The following is a 27,939-nucleotide window of genomic DNA, read 5'->3' on the forward strand; positions in this document are numbered from 1 at the left end:
GAGCATGACGTGGGACTTGAACTCATGAACTGTGAGATCATGACCTGAGCCAAAGTCGGACACACTCAACCAACTGAGCCACCCAGGCACCCCTCTGTCTCATTTTTTTAAGTAATCTCTACAACCAACATGGGGCTTGAACTCACAACCCTGAGACCAAGAGTCACATGCCCCTTTCCTTTATTCTTGAAGAGTATTTTTGCCAGATATAAAATTCTTGGTTGATACATTTTCCCCCAATATCTTAAATGTTATCCCACAGCCTGATGACTTCCATCATTTCTAGTTAGCTGTTGATCTTACTTAAGATCCTTGTACCTGGTGAGTTCTTTTTCTCTTGCTGCTTTCAAAATTCTTTGTCTTTGGGTTTCAACAATTTGATTATAATGTATCTCAGTGTGTGTACCTTTTAATTTTATCCTGCTTCAAGTTTGTCAAACTTTTGGGGCATGTGTATTCATGTATTTCCTCAGTTTTGCAAAATGTTCAGCTGTTACAGTCGTGCCCCCCATCTGCGGGGGATACATTCTAAGACTAACTGATGCCTACAGCCATGGATAGTACCAAACCGTCTACATACTACATCTTTTTGTATACATGCATACTTAGGACAAGGTTTAATTTACAAATTAGGCACAGTAAGACATGAATAATAACTAGTAATAAAATAAAACAATTATAGTAATATACTGTAATGAAAGTTATGAGAATGTGGTCTCTCAAAATGTCTTATTGTACTGTACTCACCCTTATTCTTGTGATGATGACAAACACAGGCATTGTGACATAGTGTTTGGCTCCTATGGACCCTCTGATGATATGTCAGGAGGAGGATCATCTGTTTCCGGACCACAGTTTACCACAGGTAACTGAAGCCATGGAAAATGAAACCATGGATAAGGGGGGACTACTGTATTTCAAATATATTCTCAGCCAATTTTCTTTCTTCTCTATCTGAAGTCCTTTAATGCTTGTGTTGGTATGTTTTGTGGTATACCACGGGTCCCTCAGATTGTTTTCCCCTTTGCTCTTTTTTCTTTCTCCTCCTTACACTAAATAATTTCAATTGTCTTATCTTCAAGTCACTGATCCTTTTTTCTGGCTACCCGCACCTGTTATGGAACCCCTGTAGTGGGTTTTCTTTTCAGTTATTTTACTCTGCCATTCCAGAATTTGTTTTTTTAATATTTATTTAAGTAATCTCTACATTCAACAAGGTGCTCAAACCCACAACCCCCAAGACCAAGAGATGCATCTGTACTAATTGAGCCAGCCAGGTAACCCTGTTTTGGTTCAAGTCTCATTTTGTTCATACATGATTTTCCTGGTTTCTTTCAGTTCCTGCCCATGGTTTCCTTTAGCCCATTGAACATATCTAAGACGGTTGATTTCACATCTTTGACTAATAATTCTGTGTGGACTTCCTTGAAGATGATTTCCATCCAATTCTTTTTCTTTCCCCTGTGAATGGGCCATATTTTCCTATTTATTGTAATTGTATTACAAATAATAACATTATAAAGAATAATTTTATTCTTTGTTGAGAAGTGGACATTTTGAGTATTAGGTGGTGAGAACTCTGAAAACCAAATTTCCCCATTCCTTAGGAAATACCGAGTCCTGGGGCACCTGGGTGGCTCAGTCAGTTCTAAGTGTCTGACCTCAGGTCAACTCATGATCTCACGGTTTGTGGGTTCGAGCCCCACGTTGGGCTCTGTGCTGATAGCTCACAGCTCTGAGCCTGAAACCTGCTTCGGATTCTGTGTCTCCCTCTATCTGCTCTGTCCCCACTCGTACTCTGTCTCTATCTCTCAAAAATAAAGAAACAGTCAAGACAGTAAAAATGAAAGAGGTCTGGAGTTATTTGTAACTTTTCCAAAATATTTTTGCAAAGTGTGTATTCCTTTCTGTCTATATGGTCACTTACGTTTCTATTCTGTTACTCTGTGGCAGCCAGTGACCTGACAAATATTGTTGTAAGGTCTGTCTTTCAAGAGGGGGAGGGGGAACCAAGTACTGTTCTTATCCCCTGGGAGCAGCTTTAGCCCACTGGGATTGAAACAATAGAAACCAGCCTCTGTCCTGGCCTCTCGATCAAAAGCAGCAATCCCCAATCAGAACCCACAAATCTCGATACTTGGAAGACAAGGTTCTTATTGCCCACTCTGGCTCCAGCAAGCCACACCAGAAGCACAGGTAGCTATCTTCACTGCTGCCTGCTGCAAGGATGGGATATGGTAGTTGCTACCGCATGAAAGGCTGAAACTTACCAAAACTTACCAGTCTCGTTACCAACAATCTATCTCCTAGATGCTGCAAATATTCCAGCTGGATCCAGAACTCCAAAATAGTGACTCCAGAGAGTCTCTGCAAGCCAAATTAGTTGTTTAAGTGGAAGGATGGATTCCTGGAACTTCCTACACCATCTTCCAAGACATCACTCCCAACTGGTTCTTTAAAAAAAAAAAACTTCTGCTTGGGGCACTTGGGTGGCTCAGCTGGTTAAGTATATGTCTCTTGATTTCGGCTCAGGTCATGATCTCACTGTTTGTGAGTTCAAGCCCCACACTGGGCTCCATGCTGACAGCGCAGAGCCTGCTTGGGATTCTCTCTCTCTGCTCCTCCTTATCCCTATGTTTTCTTCTACATCCATAGGCATATTGATCCTACTTCCTACATGTTTCATTGTCCTTTTGTTCTGGTCAATCTTCACCATTTCCAAGACTAAGTGGTTTTTCTCCACTGGGTCATACTTCCTTGCGTCTTCTTGTCTATAGTAATTTTTTGTTGGCTGCCAAACATGATAAATTTTATTTTCTACAATAGTATTTTTGTTTTAAATGTTTATTTATTTTTAAGAGAGAGAGGGAGACGGAGAATCCGAAGCAGGCTCCAGGCTCTGAGCTGTCAGCGCAGAGACTGACACAGAGCTCACACTCATGACCTGTGAGATCATGACCTGAGCAGAAGTTGATGCCTAACCAACTGAGCCACCCAGAGACCACTTGAGTGGTATTTTTTAAATGGCCTTTACCCATTAGGCAGTTAAGTAACTTGTGAATTAGTTTGATCATTTTGAAACTTGTTTTAAAACCTTTGAACTGAGTTTAGAGTAGCTTTTACCCTCCAACTTGGTTAGCCTCACTTCTAAACTTTGGGCTTTCCTGAGTTTTTGCTGACATCCTCTTATCTTCAAAGAGGCTTCTCCTTGGTGCCTAAAAGAAACTCGAATTATTCTCATCCTCGTGGCCAGCCCTGGGAATATTCCTCCTACAACTTGGTAATTGTTTTTCCTCAGAAGTTTGTCTTCTTCATGAGGTTTTACCACATGCAAAGATTAATATTCCATCTAAGACTCAGAGTGACTCCTATGTAAATTTACTGAAATCTTTATATCGTTTCCTCCTCCTTGGAACGTTGCTTCATACCTTCTAACAGCCCCAGCTTCCCAAAACTCTGACACCTGTCTCCCCAAGTAGCAAGATTACCAGTCTTGTTTGGGCTTCATATGCCTGCATCAGCTTATAAATTATCTCCACAAAGAAAACCTGGCTTATGGGAAGGCTCACTCACCTCTCTTTTGATCTGGCTTATGGGAAGGCTCACTCACCTCTCTTTTGATCTTTTCCCAGGAATTACAGTCTTAATGGACTTTTCCTGATATTGCAAACGTTTTTTCCTATTATTTTGTTCAATTTTCCAGTTGTTTACACAGGAGGCTGACTCTGGGCCCTATTGCTTCCTCATGCTCAGACGCGGAAGTCCAAATAGCTTTTTGTTGTTTAAATGGACCAAGTTGCAAAACAGAAAGGACCTGAATGGACAATTCACCAAGAAAGAAACATGCATGGCCAAGAAGCATATAAAAAGATATTCAAATTTGCAAATCACATTTTATATATGTCTTATTACATGAGAAAATATAAGAGTCATGATATCCACCAAGGGTGGAGACACAGACACATTACTGATGAGGTGGTAAAGTGATGGAAGTATAGTTTTGGAAGCCAATTTTGACAGTATCAGTAAAAACTTTCAGGTATACTTAACATATTCAGCAATTCCACTCCTCGATATTTACTCAGAAACGAAAGCATGTGTTCACAAGCATACTTGTACAGGAATGTTCACAGCATTTTTACTGATAAAACCCCCCAAATCAAGAATGTCTCCAAGCCCAGCTACCCATGAAAAGGAGGCCGATAAGCAAACTATTAATATATTTAACTACTTACCAAATAAAAACCAAACTGACGAATCTCAGAAATTTTGACTAAAACGAGTCTTAGAATATACATATAAATTGCATGTATGAAAAATTCTAGGACAGGCTATTCTAATCTCTAAGAATCAGTATACTCACTGCCTCTAGTAATGTTGTAGGTTGTATTCTGTCCACCCCCCACAAAAGACATTTTGAAGTCCTAACTGCCAGTACCTCAGAATGTAACTTTATTTGGAAATAGGGTCATTGCAGACAAAACTAAGATGAGGTGGTGCTGGAGTGGCATGGGCCTCTAATCCAATATAGCTGGTTTCCTCACAGAACAATGTCCATGCTAAGATGGACTTTTGGAGTGGTTAAATTTAAAAGCCAAGGAAGGTCCAAGGCTACCTGAAGCTAAGAAAGACACACGAAGAGATCCTTCCCTAGCACCCTCCGGGGGTGGGTGCATGGCCCTGATAACATTCTGAGTTTGGATTCTGGACTCTAGAACTGTAAGACAATAGATTCCTGTCGTTTTAAGGCACCCAGTTCGTGGTACTTTGTTAGGGTAGCCCCAGGAAGCTAACAAAGGGAGGGAAGGTAAGGGTAGTAATGGACTGGGAAGGGAAAAGGAGACTCTCTCAAGTGATGAAAATGTTCTGTATCAAATCCTTATGTAGGTTTTTTCCTCCTTTCTTTTTTCTTACGATTTTGGAGCCTCTGGGGTGGCTCAGTCGTTAAGCCTCTGACTCTTGATTTCACCTCAGGTCATGACCTCACAGTTCCAGAGACGGAGTCCTGTATGGGGCTCTGCGCTCACCTTGCAGAACCTGCTTGGGATTCTCTCTCTCCTCCCTTACCCCTCCCCAATTGTGCGCCCAAGCTCTCTCTCTCTCAAAACAAATAAACTTAAAAAAAAAAAAGACTTTGTTTTTAAGTACTCTCTACACCTAACGGGAAGCTCAAACTAACAACCCAGAGACCAAGAGTCAGTCTCTACTGACTGAGCCAGCCAGGCGCCCTCCCCGTTCTTTCTTTTTTAACTGAAATAGAATTGACATACAACATATTAATTTCAGATATACAACATGATTTGACATTTGTATAATGATCACCACATTAAGTCTAGTTACCATCTGACAACCTATGCAGTTAAAAATTTTTTCTTGTGGTAAGAATTTTTAAGATTTACTTTCTCACCAACTTTCAAATTTGAAATGCAGTATTATTGACTAAAATCAATATGATATACACTACATCCCACTGACTCATTTTATAATTGGAAGTTTGTACCTCTTGATCCCCATGGGGGTTTGACTTTCATAGAAATATGCATTCATTAAAACTTACTGAATGGTAGACTTAATATTTATTTTACTGATAAAAACGTTATGTCAAAAAGAGATAATTGTTGAAGATTAGAGATACATGAGCTGAAGTGCTCAGGGGTCAAGTGTACAGATGTGGGCAACATCATTTTATGAAGTGCATAAAAGATGTATTGATGGATTGAGAGATGCCTAGGTAGATGGACAAGTCATAAGACAAATATAGCAAGATGGTAATTACAGAATCTAGGGGATGAGTATATGGATGTTAACTTCAATTCTTTCAATTTTCTGTATGTTTGAATATTTTTATATATTCAAAATATATTATGTTGGGGGGAATTTTATAGATAATTGACCCATATGTACAAGTATAATTTAAAAGGGAATATATAAAAGGCTATCATAATTTTTAATAGCAAACTTAAAAACTGTCTAAATATTCGAGAGGAATTTTTACATACAGTAGAAACTGTATCTGATGGTACCAAAACTAATGGTTAGTTGGTTAATTGAAAAGCCATTTAAAGGAGAGAGAAAAATACAAGCATTTTGTTTTAGCTTAGGACAAAAAATGCATTTTTATCTGTGATTCTTTTTTATGTAGGAACAAGGTTTTACTTTTACTTTGGGTTTGAGCCCAATTATAGTCCCTGAGTCTCTGTTGCAAAAAACAGACCCCAAGTGTGGCATCTATTTTTTTCTGTCTCTCAAATGCATCATCTTTTGTTAGTCTCTCATAATCGTCTCGCTAATACCTATTTTAAATAATTTTTAAAGAATTTGATTTAGTTTTAATGACACCTTTATAAGGGTTTTGCAAAAATCCAACCCTCCTGCTTTTCACATGCACATTTCACTGGCTTATGTAGCACATAATTAAATGGTATCAGAAAGATAAATTTGCATATATAGGTTAGCAAATAAATACAGCTGATTTTAGGAAGCTTACTACTTTAATTGGAACCCCAAGAGTTCTGGCATGACTCAGAGCAGTCAGTGGTGGCAAGGGGAGAACAAGAGGGGAAAACAGAGTGCCAGTCTACAGAGTGGGTTACTTAGAAGGTGGTTAAGAGAGCTTCTGTCACAGATGGAATGTTAATAGAGGATTAGAGTCAAGCTTTTGCAGGTATACCCCAAACTCCGAAGTCACGAAGAAGACTGATACATTTGTTGATAAAAGTATTAAAAATATTATCATGTCCCCCCAACACCCTAGAAGAATGAAGTCAAAGAACACCGTAAGAAAAAAGGTTTGCAATATATAAACACATGACTGTCAAGTGACTAATTTCTTTAATTTCCAACATCTCATATGAATAGAACATTAAACAACCTGATATAAAAATAAGCAAAGGATATCAATATGGAATTTTGAGAACAAGAAATACAAAAGATCAATAAGGATATGAAAATCTACTTAACTTCCTCACAGAAGAAATGCATTGTCAAAAGATAATTTCATTTATAAGATGAGCAAGTTTGATATCAGTTCTAATAAAAATGTGGGGAAACAGACATTCTCATATGCTTTGATGAAACCATAAGCTGATATAAACTTCTCCAAGAACAATTAGACAATATTTATTAAAATTTCAAAATGCAGGTGCCCTATGATCTAGCAACTTTGCTGGTAGAAATTTACCCTACGTTTATGCTTATAATGATTAAAGAAAATATTTGCAAAAGGAGGTTCAATAGAGCATTGCTTGTACAGTATGAACTGGAAACAAGGTAAGTGTGCATTAGGAAATTAAATTACGGTATATCCATAGGATGGAGTACAAGGCAGTGATTGAGAAGAATGAGGTAGACCTGAATATGCTGATATGGAAGTATTTCCAGGGTGACAAAGCACTGCAGAATATATTGTACGATCCCTCTGACATTAACAAAATGTATATGTACTTACAAATGCATACACACACATTTCCCCCCAGAGGAAAATACAAGAAATTGAATAGAAGTTGTCATCGGTTTGAGGGAGACTACTCTTAGGGGTAGGTCAGAGGCTTTTACACCTCCTTGTGAATCTTCCTTATACTGTTTGAATTTCTATTATTATGTACGTGAGAATAATCATGGCATAATCATAAATCTTTATCTTTACCTTCATTTTTTAGATACGAAATTACTTAAATATTAATTTTTTAGGAAATTATTTTCTTTCAGGTGAAAGATGGCATACTTCAACTGCATTTGGGGAAGACACAAGGCGCGCTGAATGTAGGTACAGAAAGGTCCCTTATTTTGATTGACAAGATCTTAGGTCAGGAATACCAGAAGAGGGGCTGGTGCTGGGAGGAGAGAGGAGTCAAGCAGTGGCTGAAGTGAAGGAAGAACATTTCCTTATTCTTTAATCCTCTAAATCCCTTTTAGTTCCTTACTTAATCTCCTCACCCCTCCCCAAACACAGCCACTCGTGAAACAGAAATTCTAGAAATAAAGTTTGCACTTAGCATTCTCCCAGTCCCTTCGGATCCCCCATTAATGAATACAACCACTGTCAGAAAAGCCCAACAACAAAAAATAATCTTCAAAACTCCTATACTTTAAATTACTAAAGCACATCTTTATTTTGCAATTGAACAATTAAAAGTCACAGCTAGAGTTTTTTCACGTCTGTACCTGAACAACTATTTCTCAATCAAAATGAAATATGGCCAACAAAATATGTGTAATAGCATTGCACGTAACAGAAGTTGCTCTTAGGACTAAAACAGTTTTAATGTAAATCAGCATTTTAATCCTGTCTGATGTTAGTATTCATAGATTTTTTTTACATGAATAAACTTCAGGAATTCTAGTTTTTCACTGAAATTAAAACAAATACACAGGCTTTTCAAGCATACAGTAAGCTGCAGTGACAAATGCAGAGCGCTGATTTCAAATTATCCCGTGTTGACCAAATTCAAGCTTATACATTTTAAACGAACCCTAAGCTTCTTTGCCTCTTAATTGTGGAAACAAACCATATGGAAAGAGCTATTTTTGTGAAATGGGGAAAGAGAGTTAATTTTAAAAATTAAGGGGCTAATTCCATTTTGCTACTAGTTCAGTACAATCAAACGTGAAATGACAGCAGAAATGCAAAATCATATTTTAATAACGAAATAAACTAGATTTTTAACTAAGTGACTTTTCGCCCTTCGTATTTACATATAGCACCTGTTACAAGAAAAAAAATCCCAAATTAATACACCCTCTACATAGAAATAATTCTTTGTAAAACTAATACTTAAAAATATCACTGATGAGTATATAGTAAATTGTCCTAAAATTAAGCCTACACTGTAGAAAATAAAGACTAGCTTTTCTTACTTGAAAAGATAACAATATGGATTGTAACTGCAATGTCCTGATGCTTTAAGAACACTGGGTTGGACAGTTTTTTGTTTTTTTTCCAAGCACACATACTCTAATGAGATAAAATGAAAACAGCTTAATGTAAACTGTTTTTAGTGTCTTAAATCCTGTCCCTTGACACGTATATAAAGTATCAGGACTTTGCCCTCTTCAACTTACTTGTGGTGCGGTATTGACTTAACCCCTACCTACCACTTAAAACCAAACAAGTGGATTTCCAAGTATTCATGTCATGTAGGAAAATTCAAAGCAGAAAGGATTATTGTAAACCAAGCCTGGTTGAAGCTAGCTGAGAGCACCCAGAGTCCAGCCGGATAGTCAACTGGGTAGGCTTCACTGTACTAAATTAATTACAGAAAAGTGGCAAAGCTAAAACCACACAAATTACCTTTTAAATATCAAATGACCAGGAGATCATTGTAAAGCACTGAACTTGGGTCCAATCCAATGAGTTCTACATACTAATCCACTAAAGTTTTTCCATATTTACAAAACTCCTAGGATAGATTTTATTTTTAAATGTATAAATTAAGTCAGTAGTAAGCATGAAATAAAGTGCTACTATTTAAAATTCAAGAAGTCAATTTCAGCATTGAAATTTGACCTACTCTACAGGATATAAGAAAGACTGAATAATCTTGTGAACTCACTAAAGGGTTGGAAAAGATGGGTGCCAGAGAATCCCAGAATTGGATTGAAATGTTCTTGCCAGGGAAGGCAAGGAACTGCAACACAATTCAGGAGTAAAAACTAAAAAGCTTCTTTTAAATAAAAGGTAAAATGGGCTCAATTGTGACTACAGTGAATTTGGGGAAATCAAACGTCAGCACCTATTTGTGTCTAAGATGGTAAACTGGGCTGATCCTCCTTGACGATGTCATGGTGATAATTTCATTTAGCAAGGTGGCATTTCGGTTAAAGTTACAAGTAATATTTGTTACATTTTGGAAACTCTCAGGGTTGAGGGGGCCTGATATTAATCTCTTAACCACTGTAAAAGAAAAAAAAAAAGCTAATGAAGAAAGGTATCACCTTATAGCTTCAGGGTATTTACTTCACAAAGACTATAAGATGAAATTACTTTTCTGAAGTTGGATATACGGAAGCAGGAGTCAAAATAATGAAGGTCCCATTGAGTCAAGTGTAACAAGTGATGAATAATAAGTACTACCCTTTAAAAAGACTATTGAGCAAATCATGCCTAAAACATGGTAGGGTTTGTTGTTCAGCTGAATTAATAAATCCCTAAGCATCTAATACACCACTGTTACAGGTCAGAACTGGGCTCAGTGGTCTTACCTGTCCAAGATACTGATCATAAGAAGGCAAAACTATTTGTCAGGGGCCTCTGCACATATTTACTATAGTGGATCTGATGCACAGATTTCTGGCGTCACCAAAGTCACACTCACAACGATGTCCTCATTTGTGGCTGCCACATTGACAAAGCCTGAGAACTTTCCTTCACGGTAAACACATGCAGCAGAATGTTTACCCTCACACAAAAACACCCTTCCACACTCCAGAAGTCTAGAATTCAATTGTTTTACACTTAAAAATAGTAAGCACAAGTTTTCTTGAAATTTTCTATTCTAGAGCTAAAACAAAACAGAATACAAAACAATGTATGTTATATCTGAAATATGCTTCAGTAATGATTGCTTGTTTATAATGAAAATTACAGTTTTCTTCTAAAATTGCATTTTATATAATGAAGTGGATGGAATACTCTTCCTTTCATTTTTTTTCAATCCCTTGCTGACTTTTGAAAACAAAGAGTTTCCTTAGAATCAAGTCATAATTCTAATAACATTTCAAAGATACATTCATATTTTTACAGCATGAAAGACATACAAGTATCATTTCCTTTTACACAATGAAGTAAAAGAAGTTAACAGTTTCAATCTTTTGTCCATAGAAAAATATTTTCTGTATCATTTACACAAGTAGGAAAATTCTACAGTGCTTAACTGAAACTTCCATGAGCACATCAAGGCTTTTAAACACTCTCATTCTCTTATTGGAAATTTTAAAAGGTTTCAGGAAGTTAAACGTTAGGACTTCCACCTAAAATTGTAGTCTTTAACTTGCAATATTGCTAATACCTTTCACTTCGTGAATTTAAAAAAAATTGCTTTTCTTCTTTATGCACTGAATCACATCTAGTCAATATTGATGGATTGCACCCCAGTAGATACTACTTCTGGCTGCCCACTGAGCTTGGACTGCTAAAATAAAAATAACAATGACTATAAAACTTTAGAAATCAATAGTAAATTGCAGTAGAAAAACATACAAATAAATAGCAGCAAATTTAGAAATGGAAACAGAAGTAACTATTTGGTGTTTACCCAGGACAACTTCACCAAGATTATGAAAATAAAATGTCTCATTTCTGGCTGATATAGGACTTGTTGGTTTTTGATACTATTGAGAGGCTTATGTACGAATTGCTACTAAGAATAAAGGAAGTTAGTATATAATAAAACAATTGTTGGTAACAGTTGCAGACATTGTAAAATAAGATGAACTCCCGAAATACAATTTAGGGATTAATTTCATGGGCTCTTTATAAAATTGCTGAACTTCTCTATTAGTTCGCTCAAGAATGTTTTATTACTTGTATTCCTTTGTAGCTATACAATTCACTAAGAATTTTATAAACAGTTGCTATAACTTATGTTGTGATCACACTGAGACACCAATAAATCTGCCAACAGATCAGTAATTCTGATATCTGATAAAATCCAGTGGATTTTAACAACATGGCTATTTTACTTGGAAGAAACACCACACACACACAGACAGACAGACACACACACACACACACACACGACACACACACACACACACACACACGACTGCAGAAACTGGTTGAACAGCTAAAGTAAATGTGGGAAGTAAGCAATGATAATGTGGTTACTTTGTTGATGTGGCATAAAAGCCAACTGTGTGCGACACAATTCATCTTTTTCATGTCATATTATTAAGAGATGTTTATTCCCACAACTACTTACCATAATATATTTACTCTAAGTGACTTAAGTGTAAATTTACCTAAACTACAAAATAAAAGAGATGTAAACATATCCCACCTTATTGTGGTATAAATAATTTTTATGAATTCAAAACTACTTTGGCAACCTTACTATCAGAATATCTTAAATATTCAAAACACAGGTATTAAATAGAACATTGTTAAAAATTCTTCTTTCTTTCTCCCTTCCTGATTAGATTATAAAATAAGTAATGCTTTAATTCTACTACATGTTCACATTATGAACATAAATTATTTGATTATAACTCGACATATATCCTAAATCCTAGTTCTATGTCTTAAGTGCTTTTAAAAAATTAGTCTTCTAGTTTACATTTCAGAATGTTTTTGTACTGCATGTGTTATCAGCCTAAACACTTCACAAAAGCTTATGTTCTATCAGAGAAGCATAACTAGCAAACTGAGTCAGGGTCCTAATTAGGATCACCTTTTAAAGCCTACTTATTTTCTAAATTAAGTGACATCTTCTAAGATCATAGTTATTAAGTGAAAACACTGCCTGAGTATAATTCTTGAGCTGAAACAGACTAAAATTCACAAGAATTTATGATCTATTCATATATGTTGCCTAAAATAATGGAGAAGGTGAGATTAGATAAAATCATTCAAGTTCCTTTCAGCTCTCAAGTTAAGAGTATTTCTAGTGGAGACAGAAGACTTTCACTGAAATACCTGATTAGACCTGACCAGACCTGCCAGCAGATTATAAACAACTCTATAGTTAAAATAATCCTTTACCTCTGTTTGTTACCATTAGCCTTTATGAAACACACAAATATATATAAACACACAAAAGTGTACATAGTAGTACTTGAAACCTTCAAGCAACTGTCTTAATGGCTTATCATACCTTCTTAAGTTTGAAGTCAGTTTTTATATATAAATTTCCTCTTTACTCTTAATCAAAATGAGCAACACCCCCCCCCCACTTGTGCTAGCAGGCCACACGAAGAAAATTATTTCTTAAGCTGTTTACTCTGCCTCTATTTTGAATGGATGTACTCATTTAACAAATACCACCAATTCTTCTTGTGAATGTAAAGTCTATTCCAAAATATTCCTCATGCTATGTACACAGTGCTGACACAAATCTGATGCTCAACAAAATCTGAAATGAACATGGTAAAACCACCTTAAATCAGAGAGGAAAGGTTTTCATAAACATTTATCATTTACAAAGCCCCTTGATTCACCAATATCTATTTCCACTTGTGAGAAGAACAGTAGCATTGATTTCTCTGCGGGCGGGGGGAGTGGGAGAGCAGAGGAGTTAACTGGAGGAAAGGGAGAGCAGTTCAGATACAAGAAATTTGACATTTTTATTACACAGTATTACATGGATATGAATGGAAAATCTAGACCTACTTGGCATATTAAAGCTGGGATTATTCCTAGAACCCTATTTAGATTGATGAACAGGTTAAAAATTCTTAGGTGTAACGGATAAAGTCTGATTTGTTGGGTGAACACAGAAGCTTATATAATTAGCATATCCATTTTAAGAAGCTCTGAAGGATAATTTGTTTTAAGATCCTAATAAATATGCCTTTAAAAAAGGATCTTTTCTGTACATAAAAATACTGACAGAGGGCAGCTCCCAGATGAAAAATCCATATATGAGAAATTTAAATGTAACTCTAGACTTCTAATATTTACCACTTAAAGACTGGAATTAATCATTTTAAAAGGCAGCAGTGCTCATTGCCAACAAAATTAGAGTTTATCTCAGAAGTGTAAACACACCTGTAAGTTAAAGAACATGCCAACCATGACATTTATCTGTTCGTATCTATACAACTGCATTTTTTTAATCTTTTTAATCTATGGTTGTCATATTCTGTCCACACAGAATAGATTTTCATTTTAATTCAGATTAAAAACAACTGTCAAACAGCTATTAATTATGAAGACCCTCAACATGATTTTACTTGTTCACTTCTTATCATTATGTCATATAGCAGCCTAAATTATATTTATCTGTTGGTAGAAAATGGAATGTTCAAATAAGACTCTAGTTAGTTACTAATTTATACTGTCTTGGCTGTGAAATCCAGGGATAGGATAATTTCTCTTTGACATAAAGGTTATGTTTACTTTTCTCTTAAAAAATTAAAATATTTGAATATAATAATTTATTTGGTATCTTGGTTATCAATATTTAGGACTTAATTTCCTAAAATGTGTTATTATGGGTTCTGATTATCTGAAATAACATCACTTTGATTACACTGAAGATTTTTAAATGTGTATTTGTCCCCTCATACTGAACGGCATTTCACAATATCTACCATTCAAACTCTAAGTTTTATCAAGACTATACAGAAGTATTCAGAAACCATTAGTAAATGAATATTTTAACCACAATCCATATAAAACAAGTGTGTAATATAACATTTCAATAGGTGAGCAAATTTCCACTTATATTAAAACTGGGCAATTTTAAAGTTCTATCTCTCTGTAGACTTAAAAAAAAAGTCCTGAAGAGGAAAGGATACACATCCTTACAGGGAACCAGAGCCTCCATCAGGCTGACAAGCAAAACCCTCCGTATTAACATGCTTATAACTTAGTAAGTATATATAAACTGGGGTAATTTAATTGTACACAAATATGACAATAAACCCTCAATGCAGTTATTGAGGGATTACCTTTAGAAATAAGTCAAAAATGTTTCATTCCTCGTTCGAAGCATCCCAACCAACAGACTGGTGTGAGCAAAGCTTGATATGAACCGAAATAAATGCTTTAAGAATAATAATTTAGACAGTGATAGAAATAAATCACAACGAATTGCTCTAACTTTAGCTGAAAATATCAATATGTTTAACTTTAATATGCATATTAGATGCCATTTCTAAAGTTAGGGATAAAATAAAGAGAAAATTTGAATAATAAAGCATCTTTTAACTTGAGCTGCTCAACTGTAACCCTTGTCCCTCAGGAAAGGAATGTGCATATTTTCAATAATTCCATAGCAGCAGAACGCTCACTCAGTAGAACACAATTTATCTTTGCTTCTTGTGGCAAAATACAGGAATTGAGTAAGAAATAAAATTTCCATACCCTTCTTTGCGTAACTCTTCATACAAGAAGCTGTTTTTTTTTTAAATGCAAACTGATTCAAAATGCATAAAAATGTAAATGTACAATATACACACATACCTCCTAGTGGGGTCAAATGAGTGCCTTTTCATTAGACATACAAAGACGTCTCAAGGCACTTAAGGGGTTAAGACACAACGCATGCATTCCTTTACATCAAGTATGTGAAATCACATGATTTGGAATAAGCCAACCGTATGATAAATAGAAGTTACATTATTAAATTCAAGAAAACTTGTAGATTCATATTTATACTTTCTATAAGATGCTGGTAAATGGACACTGTGCAGCATTTCCTGGGAAAAGCAAATTCCATCTTTCTTCTCACGAACAGCAGGTCTCTACAGGGGAGTACAGGGAAAGATGTGCTGCATCCATAGGCAGTGTATTGGCTAATATTGAGAATGATATTGCTAAAATTTAAAAAATAAAAATCTGGTAATCAGTATAGTAAGTACATGAATCACTGGGAAACACCAGAGCTGACTCCTGATGTATACTTCTTTTTGCTTTCAAGATACAGGTGTATATCAGAGATGAGGAGAATTCTGAGCCTCGTTTGTGGCAATTCTACCAGAAGGGGACTGCATGGCACCACCACAGATTTCATAAATTACCCTGAACATACTCAGTTATTCACTATTTGTTCGGAGCAAAGCATGAAATAGTCTTCAAACACATGAATTACAGATTTTGAGAGAGTGACATTGTTTAAACATAAAGTGCAACAGTGCTGAAGTTTTCAGTTTTTGTTAGTTCTTCATTGTTTTTGTCTAACTGCCATTTCCTGCGAGCAGAATTATGGCACAGTGAATAGAACAGAAAGCAGTTTTCCAACACATATCCCAGACTTATGCTTTCTTATTTATTTGATGACGTCGTTAAGGGTTTAACAAATCCTTCTTCATAAACTTTCAAAATAGCTTCACATACAAATCTGTATTGACTCTGAAAAAGAGAAAGGACAGAACTGATCAGAAAGACTAGAAAACAACAACAACAACAATAACAACAACTTCACTTTACTTGCTTATAAAGGAAATGCAAAGTAAAACCGCACAGAGATACCATTTTTCACCAACACAAAGGCAAAAAATAAAAAGGTCTGACAACGTATTTTGTTGGCAACACTCACTCATACATTGCTAGTAGGGATGTAAAATACTACAATTTGGCAGCATCTAAAAAATTACATTAATTTACCTTTCACCCATTAATCCCACTTGTAGGAATCTATCCGAAAGATAAACCAGAAAAAGAAATTGAAAACATATATTCAGAAATAAGTCTATTCACCACTGGATTATTTTTAATAACACAGAGTAGGAACAATCCTAATGGCTACCAGGAAGGAACTGGGTGGCACATCCTCACAGGGGAATACTATGTGGTGAAGGGCTGAAGGGGAAGGAATGAAAGTCTACCGATCACTATAAAATGATTCCAGAGTACCTTGTTAAGTTAAAACAGCATGGCAGAGAAAAGTGCACACAATGTATTCTCTTTATAACAGAAAGAGGGTGACTACAAATGTCCATCTCAATATATATGTTATACAAAGGGGAAGGACAAATCATTAAAAACATAGTCTCCTATGAAGAGACAGAGGGAATAGAGTGCAGGAGAGGGGTAGAGATTAGGTTTCACTGGATATACCTCCTCCTTCTATAGATTTTACTTTGGAACCACATAAATATACACCATAATTAGAATGTTAATTTAACAAAATCTCTGTAAGTTGAAAATAATATGAAACAATCAATGTGTGTATGTAGTTGATGGCATAACCACATAGAGAGGAGTTATTTCAAGGGACTTTTAAACAGTAATTTGAATATCTCATAGATATATCCAAAAAAGAGAAAAAAAAATTCTTTTCAGTAACGATTCTGTTGGTGGTAGTAGTGTTAGTTTTGTTATTTTGAGATGTTACGTCATGTGGAATAAAACAAGGGAGTATTTGTGATAGTCTAAATCTTTCATTGCTGATATTGTAGAGAACCATTATTCTTGTTAAAGAAGAATGGAAATAAAGATGTAAGGTAGAACACATCAAGTAAAAACACTGAGGTCCTGAATTTGTATTGGAAGCATCAGTAGTAGCTCCTTATACGTTTGTTTTCTTCACTGTGGCAATGGAAGATTTCTAGAGACAAATACTAACACTAACCCAGCAGCTTAAAATACCTAGTGCTCAGAAGGTGATCCCTAAAATAATTTCTGAAGACAAAAACAAAAAAAAAACAGTACTTTTCTGGAGAAATTATGATTCTAAAACTGGGGCAGGAAATGCACATGCCTGGACATTTTTATTGGTAGCAAAGAAACTATCCGTACTAGGGTCTTGACAAAACAGCTTAGGAGCCGAGCTGAACAGGTTCCTACTGGCCAAAAATGGGACAGTGTAGGCATCATTAAAAAAAAAAAAACAACTACAACGAGTTGAAATATATCACATATGTTTAAATCCACGATATCAGAATAATATCAAAGCAAACAAAAGTATGAGGTCACCAGTGGGAGAGGCAAGTGAACCAACTCATTATACTGAAAACTGATACAGGAAAGCACAGCCTATACCACTGGTTAACCAAATAGCAGAAGAGAACTTTCTCTTTAAAGAAGTATTCCAGCTAATAAACAAAGAAGGAATAATAGACTATTATCATTCTCCAAACCCCACCAGTTAATGATGCAGACACTGATCACCCAAGGCCACTAACATCACAAAAAGAAAGACAACGTTTAAGAGCCTCTTGAAAGAACAAAATACCACCTAATTTGTTCAAGTCTATAGATCCATTTACCACTTTTAGGAAACACAGATAATACTCGGTTTATTCATCAAATAAACTGCAGGAAAAAAGAAAAGAAACATAGAAAGAAGCAACACATTAAAAGAGATTTAGGAGACATAAACCAATCAAAATTTGTGGACTATATCTGAATCCTGATTTTATACAAACTGTAAAAGCAAAAACTCATTGTGTATGATACAATCCAATAATTTGATTTCTGGGTATATATACATACAAAAAAATTGGAAGTAAGACCTCAAAGAGACATTCATACATCCATGTTCACAGAAGCATTATTTGCAATAACCAAAAGATGGAAACAACCCAAATGTCCACCAGCAGATAAAAGGATAAACAAAATGTGGCCTATACACAATCAAGAATTCTTCAGCCTTAAAAGAAAGGAAATTCTTACACATGCTACAAAATGGATGAACCTTGAGACTATAATGCTGAGAGAATCCAGTCACAGAAAAACAAAACCTGTATGAAGCTACTTATATAAGGCATCTAGAGCAGTCAAATTCCTAGAAACAGAAAGTAGAATGCTGGTTGCCAGGGGATGGGAGGAGAGGGATATGGAGAGTTGTTGTTTAATGTGTATAGTGTTTTAGTTTTGCAAGATGAAAAAGTGCTAGAGACAGGTTACCCAACAGTGTGAATACACTTAATACTACTGAACTGCGTAATTCAAAATGGTTAAGATGATAAATTTTATGTGGTGTGTTTTGCTACAATTAAAAATCCATTATGTGTGAATATAGATACAAGAATCTCAAGAAAATATTAGCCAATCAAATCAAGCATCATATAAAAAAATTACACACCATGTCCAAGTAGAATTTACCCCAGGAATGCAGGTTAGTTTAACATCTGAGAGTCAGTCAAGATACTATACAACATTAATAGAATAAAAGACAAAAACCACACAATCATTTCAAGAGACATACGTACACAAAAAGCATTTGACAGAACTGAACATCTTTTCATGATGAAATTACTCAACAAACTAGCAACAGAGGGAACTTCCTCAACCTGACAAAAGGCAGCTTGTTAGATACTTAGTGGGTAAAAAACTGAAAGTTATCTCCCTAAGACCAGGAACAAGACAAGAGTGTCTGGTTTTACCACTTTAACATTGTACTGGAAGTTTTAGCTTGGGACACTTGGGAGAAAAAAGGGGGGACGGGAGTGCCTGGGTGGCTCAATTGGCTAAGCCTCCGACTCTTGATTTCAGTTCAGGTCATGATCTCATGGTTTGTGAGTTTGAGCCCCACACGGGGCTCTGCACTGGCAGCATAGAGCTTGCTTTGGATCATCTCTCTCTGCCCCTCCCCTGCTCAAGCTCTCTCTCTCTCTCTCTCTCTCTCTCTCTCTCACTCTCGAAACAAACTTAAAAAAAAAGAAAGGAAAGGCATCTAAAGTGGAAAGGAAGAAGTAAACTATCTCTATTTACAGATAGTATCTTGTATATAGAAAATCCTAAGGAATCCACTTTCATAGGTAAAAAATTATTAGAGTTAATGAATTATTTCAGCAAGGTTGCAGGATACATGATCAACATACAAAATCAACTTTATGTCTATACCCAAGCAATGTATACTCCCAAACTGAAATTAAGACAATTTCCCTTAAAATAGCACCAAAAAGACTAAAAAGCTTAATAAATTTGACAAAAGAAGTATAAGACTTGCATACTGAAAACTACAACATATGAAAGAAATTAAAGACGACATAAATAGATGGAAAGACATTTTGTGTTCATGGTTTGGAAGATGGAATATCATTAAGATGGCAACACTCCCCCACAATGATATGTAGATTTAATGCAATCCATATCTTGCTTTTTTTTGCAGAGAACATATAACGAATCCATATAAAATTAATATGGAAAAGCAAGGGACTCTGAATAGCTAAAACAGTCTTGAAAAAGGAACAGAGTTGGGAGAGTCACATTTCCTGACTTCGAATTTTATTATAAAACTATAAGTAATCAAGACACTATGTAAGTAGTATAAGGATAGGCATATAAATCAATGGAACAGAGTTGAAAGTCCAAAAATAAACCCTTACATTTGTGGTCAACTAGTTTTTGACAAGGAACATACAGACAATTAACAACAATCTTGGGGTGCCTGGGTGGCTCAGTCGGTTAAGCGACTGACTTCGGCTCAGGTCATGATCTCACGGTTGATGGGTTCAAGCCCTGCATCAGGCTCTATGCTGACAGCTCACAGCCTGGAGCCTGCTTCGGATTCTGTGTCTCCCTCTCTCTCTCTCTCTCTCTCTCTCTCTGCTCCTCCCCTGCTCGTGCTCTGTCTCTCTCTGTCTCTCAAAAAATAAATAAATGTTAAAAAAAAAATTTAAAAAGAAAGAACAGTCTTTTCAACAATGGAGTGGAGACAACTGGAAAGCCACATGCAGAAGAATGAAACTGGAACCATACCTCAAACTATATGTAAAAGCTAACTCAAAATAAGACACACATGTGAGAGCTAGACTATAAAACTCTCGGAAGAAGCAGAAGAATAAACCTTTGCAGCCTTGAGTTTCGGCAATGATTTCTTAGATATGACACCAAACGCATATGTGATTTAAAAAATATATAAACTAGACTTCATCAAAATTAAAAACTTCTGTGCTACAAATGACATAATCAAAAAAGTAAAAGAACGGCATGGAAGAAAACATTTGCAAACCATAGACCTACAAGGCACTTGTATTCAGAAAATATAAAGAACTCTTACAACTCAACAATAAAATGACCAAAAGAACAAACTGAAAAAAGGGGAAGGGGCATCTGGCTGGCTCAGTTGGTGAAACGTGTGACTCTTGATCTAAGGCTGTGAATTCAGGCCCTTTGTTGGGTGCAGAGATTATTTAAAAATAAAATCTTTAAAAAAAATAAAAGGGCAAAAGGTTTGAAGATATACAAATAAACACATGAAAAAATGCTTGAAAGCACTAGTTATTAGGGAAACACAAATCAAAACCACAACAAGATACCACTTTATGTTCAGTAGGCTAAAATAGAAAAAAGAGAGGGGTGCCTGGTTGGCTCAGTCAGTGGAGTATGGGACTCTTGATCTCGGGGTCACAAATTCAAGCCCCACATTGGTGCAGAGACCACTTTAAAAAGACAGATAATAACAAGTGTTGACAATGATATGGAGAAAACAGAGCCCTCATACACTGACAGAAGAATGGCAAAATGGTATAGCCACATTGGAAACAGTCTGGCAGTTACTCAAAAGGTTAAACAGAGTTACCATATGACCCAGCAATTCCCCCTCTGGGTATATACCCAAGAGAAATGAAAACATATTCACACAAAAACATACACAAATGTTTATGGTACCATTATTCATAATAACCAAGAAGCAGAAATGATCTAAATGCCCATGAACAGATGAATAGATAAACAATGGAATACTATTCAGGCAAACAAAAAAAGAGAAAGAAATGAAATATGATACACTCTATAGAATGGATAAACCTGTAAATATTATGCTAATTAAAAGAAGTCAATTATAAAGACCAAGTTGTATGATTTCATGCATATGAAAGGTCCAGAAAAGGTAAAGTTACAAAGACAGAAAGTAGATTAGTGGTTACCTGAAGCTGGGCTGGGGGGAGGCTGGAGACTATATGAGGGAAATGGGTATGGGGTTTCTTCTTCAGGTGATGAAATATTCTAAAATTAGATAGTTGTGACGGTTGCAAAACTCTGTGATATACTAAAAACTAATGAACTATATACTTTAAAAGGGTGAATTTTGTGGGCGCCTGGGTGGCTCAGTTGATTAAGTGTCCAACTTCGGCTCAGGTCATGATCTCACGGTTTTTGAGTTCAAGCCCTGTATTGGGCTCTCTGCTGTCAGCACAGAGTTAGCTTCAGATCCTCTGTCCCCCCCCTCTCTCTCTGCCCCTTCCCCACTGCTCTCTCTCTCAAAAATAAGCTAAAAATTAATAAATAGGTAAATTTTGTGGTATGTGCATTATATTTCAATAAAGCTGTTCTATAAAAAAGACATGATTTATATGGGACAAATGAAAATCTGAATATAGGCTATTTGATAACATTAAGAAATTACTGTTTATTATACTTACATGTGATGATGGTATTGTGATTTTGTTTAGAAGAAAAACCACTCTGTACCTTTTACAGATACACACTAAAATATTTATAGACAAAATGATCTGATGTCTAGGATTTGCTTCAAATGTGGGAGAGTAGGTGGCACTACAGATGAAACAATATGGCAAATGCTGTTGGGTTTGAGTACTCAACATAGTGTTTGATTATCTACTCTTGCGTTTGATTATGTTTATGTACTTTTGTGTACATTTGAAATTTTCTATAATTAAAAGCTAAAAAAAATGACAGGCATTTATTAGATCACACAGGTCGATTCACTTCAATAACTTTAATGCCACCAACAATACTAATATTTCACCATGGCTTAATACAAAAAATAATCTTAACATTAACTCTAAAATCTTCTTTTTATTCTTGGGATATAATTCAGAGTCTGTGTAGAATACAATAAGTGAGTAGCTTAATTTCCATGACTTTTTTTGTTGTTGTTGTTGTTGTTGTTGTTGTGATTCAAGTTCTTATGTTAAAAAGAATGTGATTTCACCACAGCTGTTTCATGGAAAACAGGTCTATCAAGACTCTCCAGTTCTTGGCATCCCACTTGACTGACACTTAATAGAGGGAAAGTTCCTCTGCACCTGTTTAAGCATTCAAGGATTAACATGATAGGGTGGTACTAAGAAACATTTTCTGTAAAAGATCAGTTAGTAAATGTTTTAGGTTTTACCAATCATATGGTACCTGTTGCAACCTCTCAACTTTGATACTTTAGTATAAAAACAGTCATAGACAATATGTAAAGAAGTGGGAATGGCTGTGTGCCAATAAAACTTTATTTACAAAAACAAGGGGTGGGCCAGATTTGGCTCACAGGCAATATTCACCAACCCCTATGCTACGGGTTACTGGCTCCTGGTAAGGAATTAAAATATAAAAATATGGTTTGGCATATATAATGGTAACAAAAATCATCATGTTGAGAATACACACAAGTACATAAAGTGCAGTACTTACAGGTGTTTGGATCATCATGGCTCGTTGATCTCTCATTGTTCTTACAATGTCTAGTGGATAAACTGGTTGATTGCATTCAATGAGACACATGGCTGTTTCCATAGTAATAAGAACCCCAGTTCTTCCAATTCCAGCACTAAAAAAGTAAGGGGCAAGGTCTCATTGATACTATCCTGTTACACTTCTTGTGGCTTTTGTGCAGTAAATTAAAGTACTGAATGAAACATAATACAATGGAATAATAATTTGATTTTAATTAAAAGTTTTATATTACAAAAGTAGAACCCAACTAAAAAATACTTTGAAAATTGAAAAACTTTTCACACGTAATATAGATTAAATGGTTTGTATCCACCCCTTCCCCATTGTTAGTGTAAAAAGGCTACTTTAAAAGAGTCACATTTCAGTTTTAAAAATCTGAACAAGTATAGAAGCTTACTGGAGCAACCTCACTTTAAAATGCAAAATAACAAAGTTACAATAATCATTAACAAATGTACAAAAGACAATAGTATTTTACATATTCAAGTCAGTTTTTAAAATCAAATTTAATTTTGATTAAACTTTAGAATTGGGATAGTCAAGAACAACTTTTTGAAGTATTCTCTGTGAACATAGCTATAGCAGCTTTTGGGGGCTTAGGATATGAAATGGCCAAACGTGTTCATCATTCCTGACATTTTTCCTCTCAGATATCTGGTCTATAATCTGTTTTGATAATTTGAAAGTCTGCTCTTAAAAAAGTGCTGGAAAGTTTAAGGATGAAGAGATACCTTCATTTATTTATTCAGAAGATTCAATACAGCTTCTGAATGAATCACTTAACGACAGAAATGGCTAGGATAAGGAGAAGATAATTTCAGTTTCCTACTCTGGGTTGGTGGCAGTGAAGGCTAGAGTGATTGTACCTGGCCCTCTGGAAGGCAGAATGGGGCCTGAATATGAAAGCAAGAAAGGGTAGCCTACCATTGTTCACCTAGGGCTCATAGAAGTGGCATAGCCTCTGATGATACTGGGTACAGCCACTCCAAGAGGGGAGGGCACTTAACAAATATCCTGGGAGGGGTCACAGAACGGGAGGGAGTACCTTGCTGGGAGGAGAAAATCTAAACCTTAGGCTGCAACTGAATGCCTACAATATTGTATTTCATCAAGTCTAAGATGCCAGCCATTATAAGACACCCAATGTCTGAGAGGTAAACTGTGAAAAAGACAACCTTCTAAGAATTAATCAGTAAAGTATTATTTTTACTTATGATAATGTTTCAGACAATCATGTGTTGGGACATACCTGCTGCTTTCCAGCTTCATTTCATAGCTTTAGGTTCCCTCTGATTAAAATAGCGATGATCACAATTTAAGGACAAAATAAAATACGCATTTCCTTTTAGAAGTGACCTATCTGGTCAGCTATTCAATCATAAAAGACAGAAAATAGAATACCTGCAGTGAACAACAATAGGTTCTTCCTTGCCAGCCCTCTTATTTCGTACATGACAAACAAAATCCAGAAAGTCACTGGAATCATCGGGGACTCCATGGTCAGGCCAGGCTATGTATTGGATCTGAGTGAGTTGACGACTCTCATTTTTCTAAGTGTGAATGAAAAATTATGCACTTTGACTAAGGAATTATCTTTAAGGTATAAACATTTATGTCATTTTAATTTTAGAAGAAAAGCGAGAAAAGTATTCCCACTACACACAAAAAGTAATGCAGAAATTCAATAAAACCCCAAATTTTAATGAAAAAGAAAGAAACTGTTTCACAGAAACAGTTGTATCCATTAAGTATTGTCTACCTGGATCACTACTCTTCTGATAACTCAATTTGTCTATTTGTATTTTTCAGATGACAATCAAATAAATAAGCAAACCAAGTTAAGATACAAAGAAAGGTGTGAAGAAAACTAAAAAGTGTTAGGTGAACAAAATGGTAAGGTAAAAAAACTTTTATAAGCAAAATTGGGCGAATTCTGAAAAACACAAGTGAAATAATGGAAATTAGGAAAACAAAATCTCAAAATAAATGTGGATTAAAAACTGGAGATCATAAGAACACAAAGTCAAATCAGGGCTTAATTCTTTTTTAGGAGCCAAGAATCAGTAAAATGGAGAAAGGTATTGGATTTATGCATCTCATTTCTAATCTTGACTCTGCCGGTAAGCACTTAATATATCAGAGCCTTACTGTCTTAAACTGAAAAATAACACCTCCAACCCAAAGGGATAGTGTTATTTTGAAAGGATTCTATGAGAAGATCTATAAATTACCCCATCAGCTGTTTGGAATCATATTCTCAAAAATTGGTAGGTATGGTCATTCGACACTATTAAATCTGGCTACAGTCATTTACATTAAAAGGGAGCTTCCAGAAAAGACCATAAAAGTACAAGGTGATTAAGAAAGGAACTAATGAAAGAAGAATTCCCAAAGAGACCTCAGAATAACCTGATAAGTAATTTTTTAGTATCCTATGAAATGAGATGGTTATCTACAATAGACAACCTTTGATTATTATTATTATTATTATTTTTTTTTTTTTTTAAGTAGGCTTCACACCTAGCGTGGAGCCCAAAACAGGGCTTGAACTCATGACCCTGAGATCAAGACCTGAGCCCAAGATCAAGAGTCAGATGCTTAACCGACTGAGCCACCCAGGTGCTCCTTGATTATTATTAACATAAGAATTTAATTAATTTAATGTACCAATAATTACAAAAATGGTTAATGTAAAATTATCTTTTATTATGTTTTGAGGTAGTGTCTGTCTTTCTATTTATCCATGTATGTATGTATTTGGTATGGTAACAAATGTATTTTCCCAATTATATTTGTCCCAAACTTTAAAAACTAATTTGTGTCTTAGCATAGTTCTGAGGTACTCAGGGTTTGCGAAGAAAAGACACTTTAATATTATAAACTGCCATGGGTAATCTATAGGTGGAGCATAAAGAGACTATGCTGAAGCCATATACAGCCTTTCATATCCATTTGGGAAAATGAAGAAATATCTTATGGACTTACCTTGTTACATTAGACCATGAGCTATACAATATATGTCCCTAAGCCCTAAATTCATTCTGATGGAATCTACAAAAGATTTTGAAAGTTTAATTTTTTACTTCTTATAACCTATTCAATGCCAGATTCCTTTATTATACATCAGCACGACTTCTAGTTCCTTCCCTCTGGGTCAGTAAAGCTGTCTTGCTGGGCTCCTTTATTCACATTCTGGGAGGTAGAATGGGGCAGGGAGGGGGAGAGGAAGCTCTCATTTCCTAAGGCTTAACCATTGATGGGGTAGGCATGGGTATACAAAGGTAGTAGACTGTACTATTTGCTCTTCTCGAGCCCCCGTCAAAACCAAAGGTGGCTACAGGGGAATCTCTAGCTGCAGGCAGTGAAAGTGGGGTGTACGGTCTTTAACAGCCTGACAAGACTGGCAACATGCCACCCTCCACACACATCTTCCAAGTGGGTTACTAAGCCATCACTTACTAATCAGTTTCCATTTCTAGCTCTGGATTTGGAAGCAAAGAAGAGTGACCCAGGTGGCAGTAAACTAGCAATTAGAAAGCTATAATCTGTCTGCTGTCAGAGGATCCTGCCTACAATCTTTTCCTTCTTAATACTGAGGAGACTGTGAACGCTCTCCTTTATACTCTTTTACAAAAAGGACAATAATTTGACAGCTTTTAATTATTCTATTTCCAAAGATATACGCAAATACTTTACTGATGTTACTGGTAGGAAGAAACTAAACACAAACCTGGCGTAATTTTTAATGAATAGGCAAAGTATTATGAGTAATAAGTATTATTTACTAGAATCTTTTTTTACTGACCATTCATATCTACCTAGAGAAAGTGAAAATGCATTTAATATAGCAGGAGAATACATTTCATAAGATTCCAAAGAATCCCAAGGAAGCAAATAATTCAGTAATTTTAAAATAATATTTCCTAGTTAACCAGGACTCAAAACATTTTTGGCTTTCAAAGTTTTACCTTGAACATAAAAGTTCTATTGAGTGGATATCCTGCCTTCCTACCTCTTGGTTAAATAGTGTCATCTTCCTGAAGATATATGCTGTGTTTCCTTCTTCTGAGTGGCAGGTGACTTGGTAGCATCCATAGGATGAACTTGCTGTGGGTTCTGGCCAATACTGGTGACACTTAACCTGACATCAATAGATTTAAGAAATATATAGAATTTAGGTTCTTCAATTTTGAAAATGTTTTACTTTTTGAAAACTTTTAAGCCTACAAAAAAATTACAAGAATAATTTGAGGAACCTTCATATATCCTTCACCTAGATCTGCCAACTCTATTAACATTTCTTCATCATTTTTTCTTTGTAATAATAATCTGTTTGGATAGATTTTGAGACTGCAAATATCCTGTTTATTACAAGCTTTCATCCAATGATTTACAATTTTTGATTAATTCTTGTGTGAATTATTTACTATGACAGTGGCAAAATGGTGCATTAATTCTTATATTTCTAGATTTAAGTTAACAATGAGAAAGATTCTCTAAAATGCCAATGCATTTATTTTCATAATTAGGATTAAATTTTTTTAAGTTTATTTATTTTGAGAGAGACAGAGAGGGACAGCACAAACAGGTGAGGGACAGACAGACGGGGAGAGAGAGAGAGAATCCCAAGCAGACTCTGCCCTGTCAGCACAGAGCCCAACCTGGGGCGTGAACTCAAACTGTGAGATCATGACCTAAACCAAAACCAAGAGTCAGATGCTAAAGTTGACTGAGCCAGCTAGGCACCCCATAATTAGGACTTTAAAAAAAAAAAGCTTTACTGACATATAATTCACATACCATACCATTTGCCCATTTAAAGCACACAATTCAATTAGTTTTAGTATATTTACAGAAGTGTGCAACCATCCACACAATCACTTTCAGAACATTTTTTCACTCCCAAACCCATTAATAATCACTGT

General features: G+C 35.6%; 1 protein-coding gene and 1 long non-coding RNA gene across 7 annotated transcripts in view; one reads left to right on the forward strand and one right to left on the reverse strand.

The window, feature by feature from the left end:
- The first annotated feature begins 797 nt into the window (after positions 1-797).
- Positions 798-15,806, forward strand: LOC122240882. The gene is made up of 3 exons (XR_006220628.1): positions 798-865; positions 7,708-7,761; positions 15,579-15,806. It is a non-coding gene; the product is annotated as an uncharacterized LOC122240882 (long non-coding RNA).
- Positions 8,740-27,939, reverse strand: part of PTPN4 (protein tyrosine phosphatase non-receptor type 4) — a 222,082-nt gene continuing 202,882 nt past the window's right edge. For all 6 annotated transcript variants that reach the window (XM_042994256.1, XM_042994252.1, XM_042994253.1 and 3 more), the window contains 4 exons: positions 27,027-27,155; positions 24,416-24,564; positions 22,973-23,108; positions 8,740-16,009 (listed from right to left, as the gene is read on the reverse strand). In XM_042994256.1, coding sequence (XP_042850190.1) covers positions 15,923-16,009; positions 22,973-23,108; positions 24,416-24,564; positions 27,027-27,155 — 501 coding nt within the window. In that variant the 3' untranslated portion in view covers positions 8,740-15,922. The remainder of the gene's footprint in view (positions 16,010-22,972; positions 23,109-24,415; positions 24,565-27,026; positions 27,156-27,939) is intronic.

This window comes from Panthera tigris, chromosome C1, assembly GCF_018350195.1.
Source record: "Panthera tigris isolate Pti1 chromosome C1, P.tigris_Pti1_mat1.1, whole genome shotgun sequence".
NCBI classification, from domain to species: domain Eukaryota; kingdom Metazoa; phylum Chordata; class Mammalia; order Carnivora; family Felidae; genus Panthera; species Panthera tigris.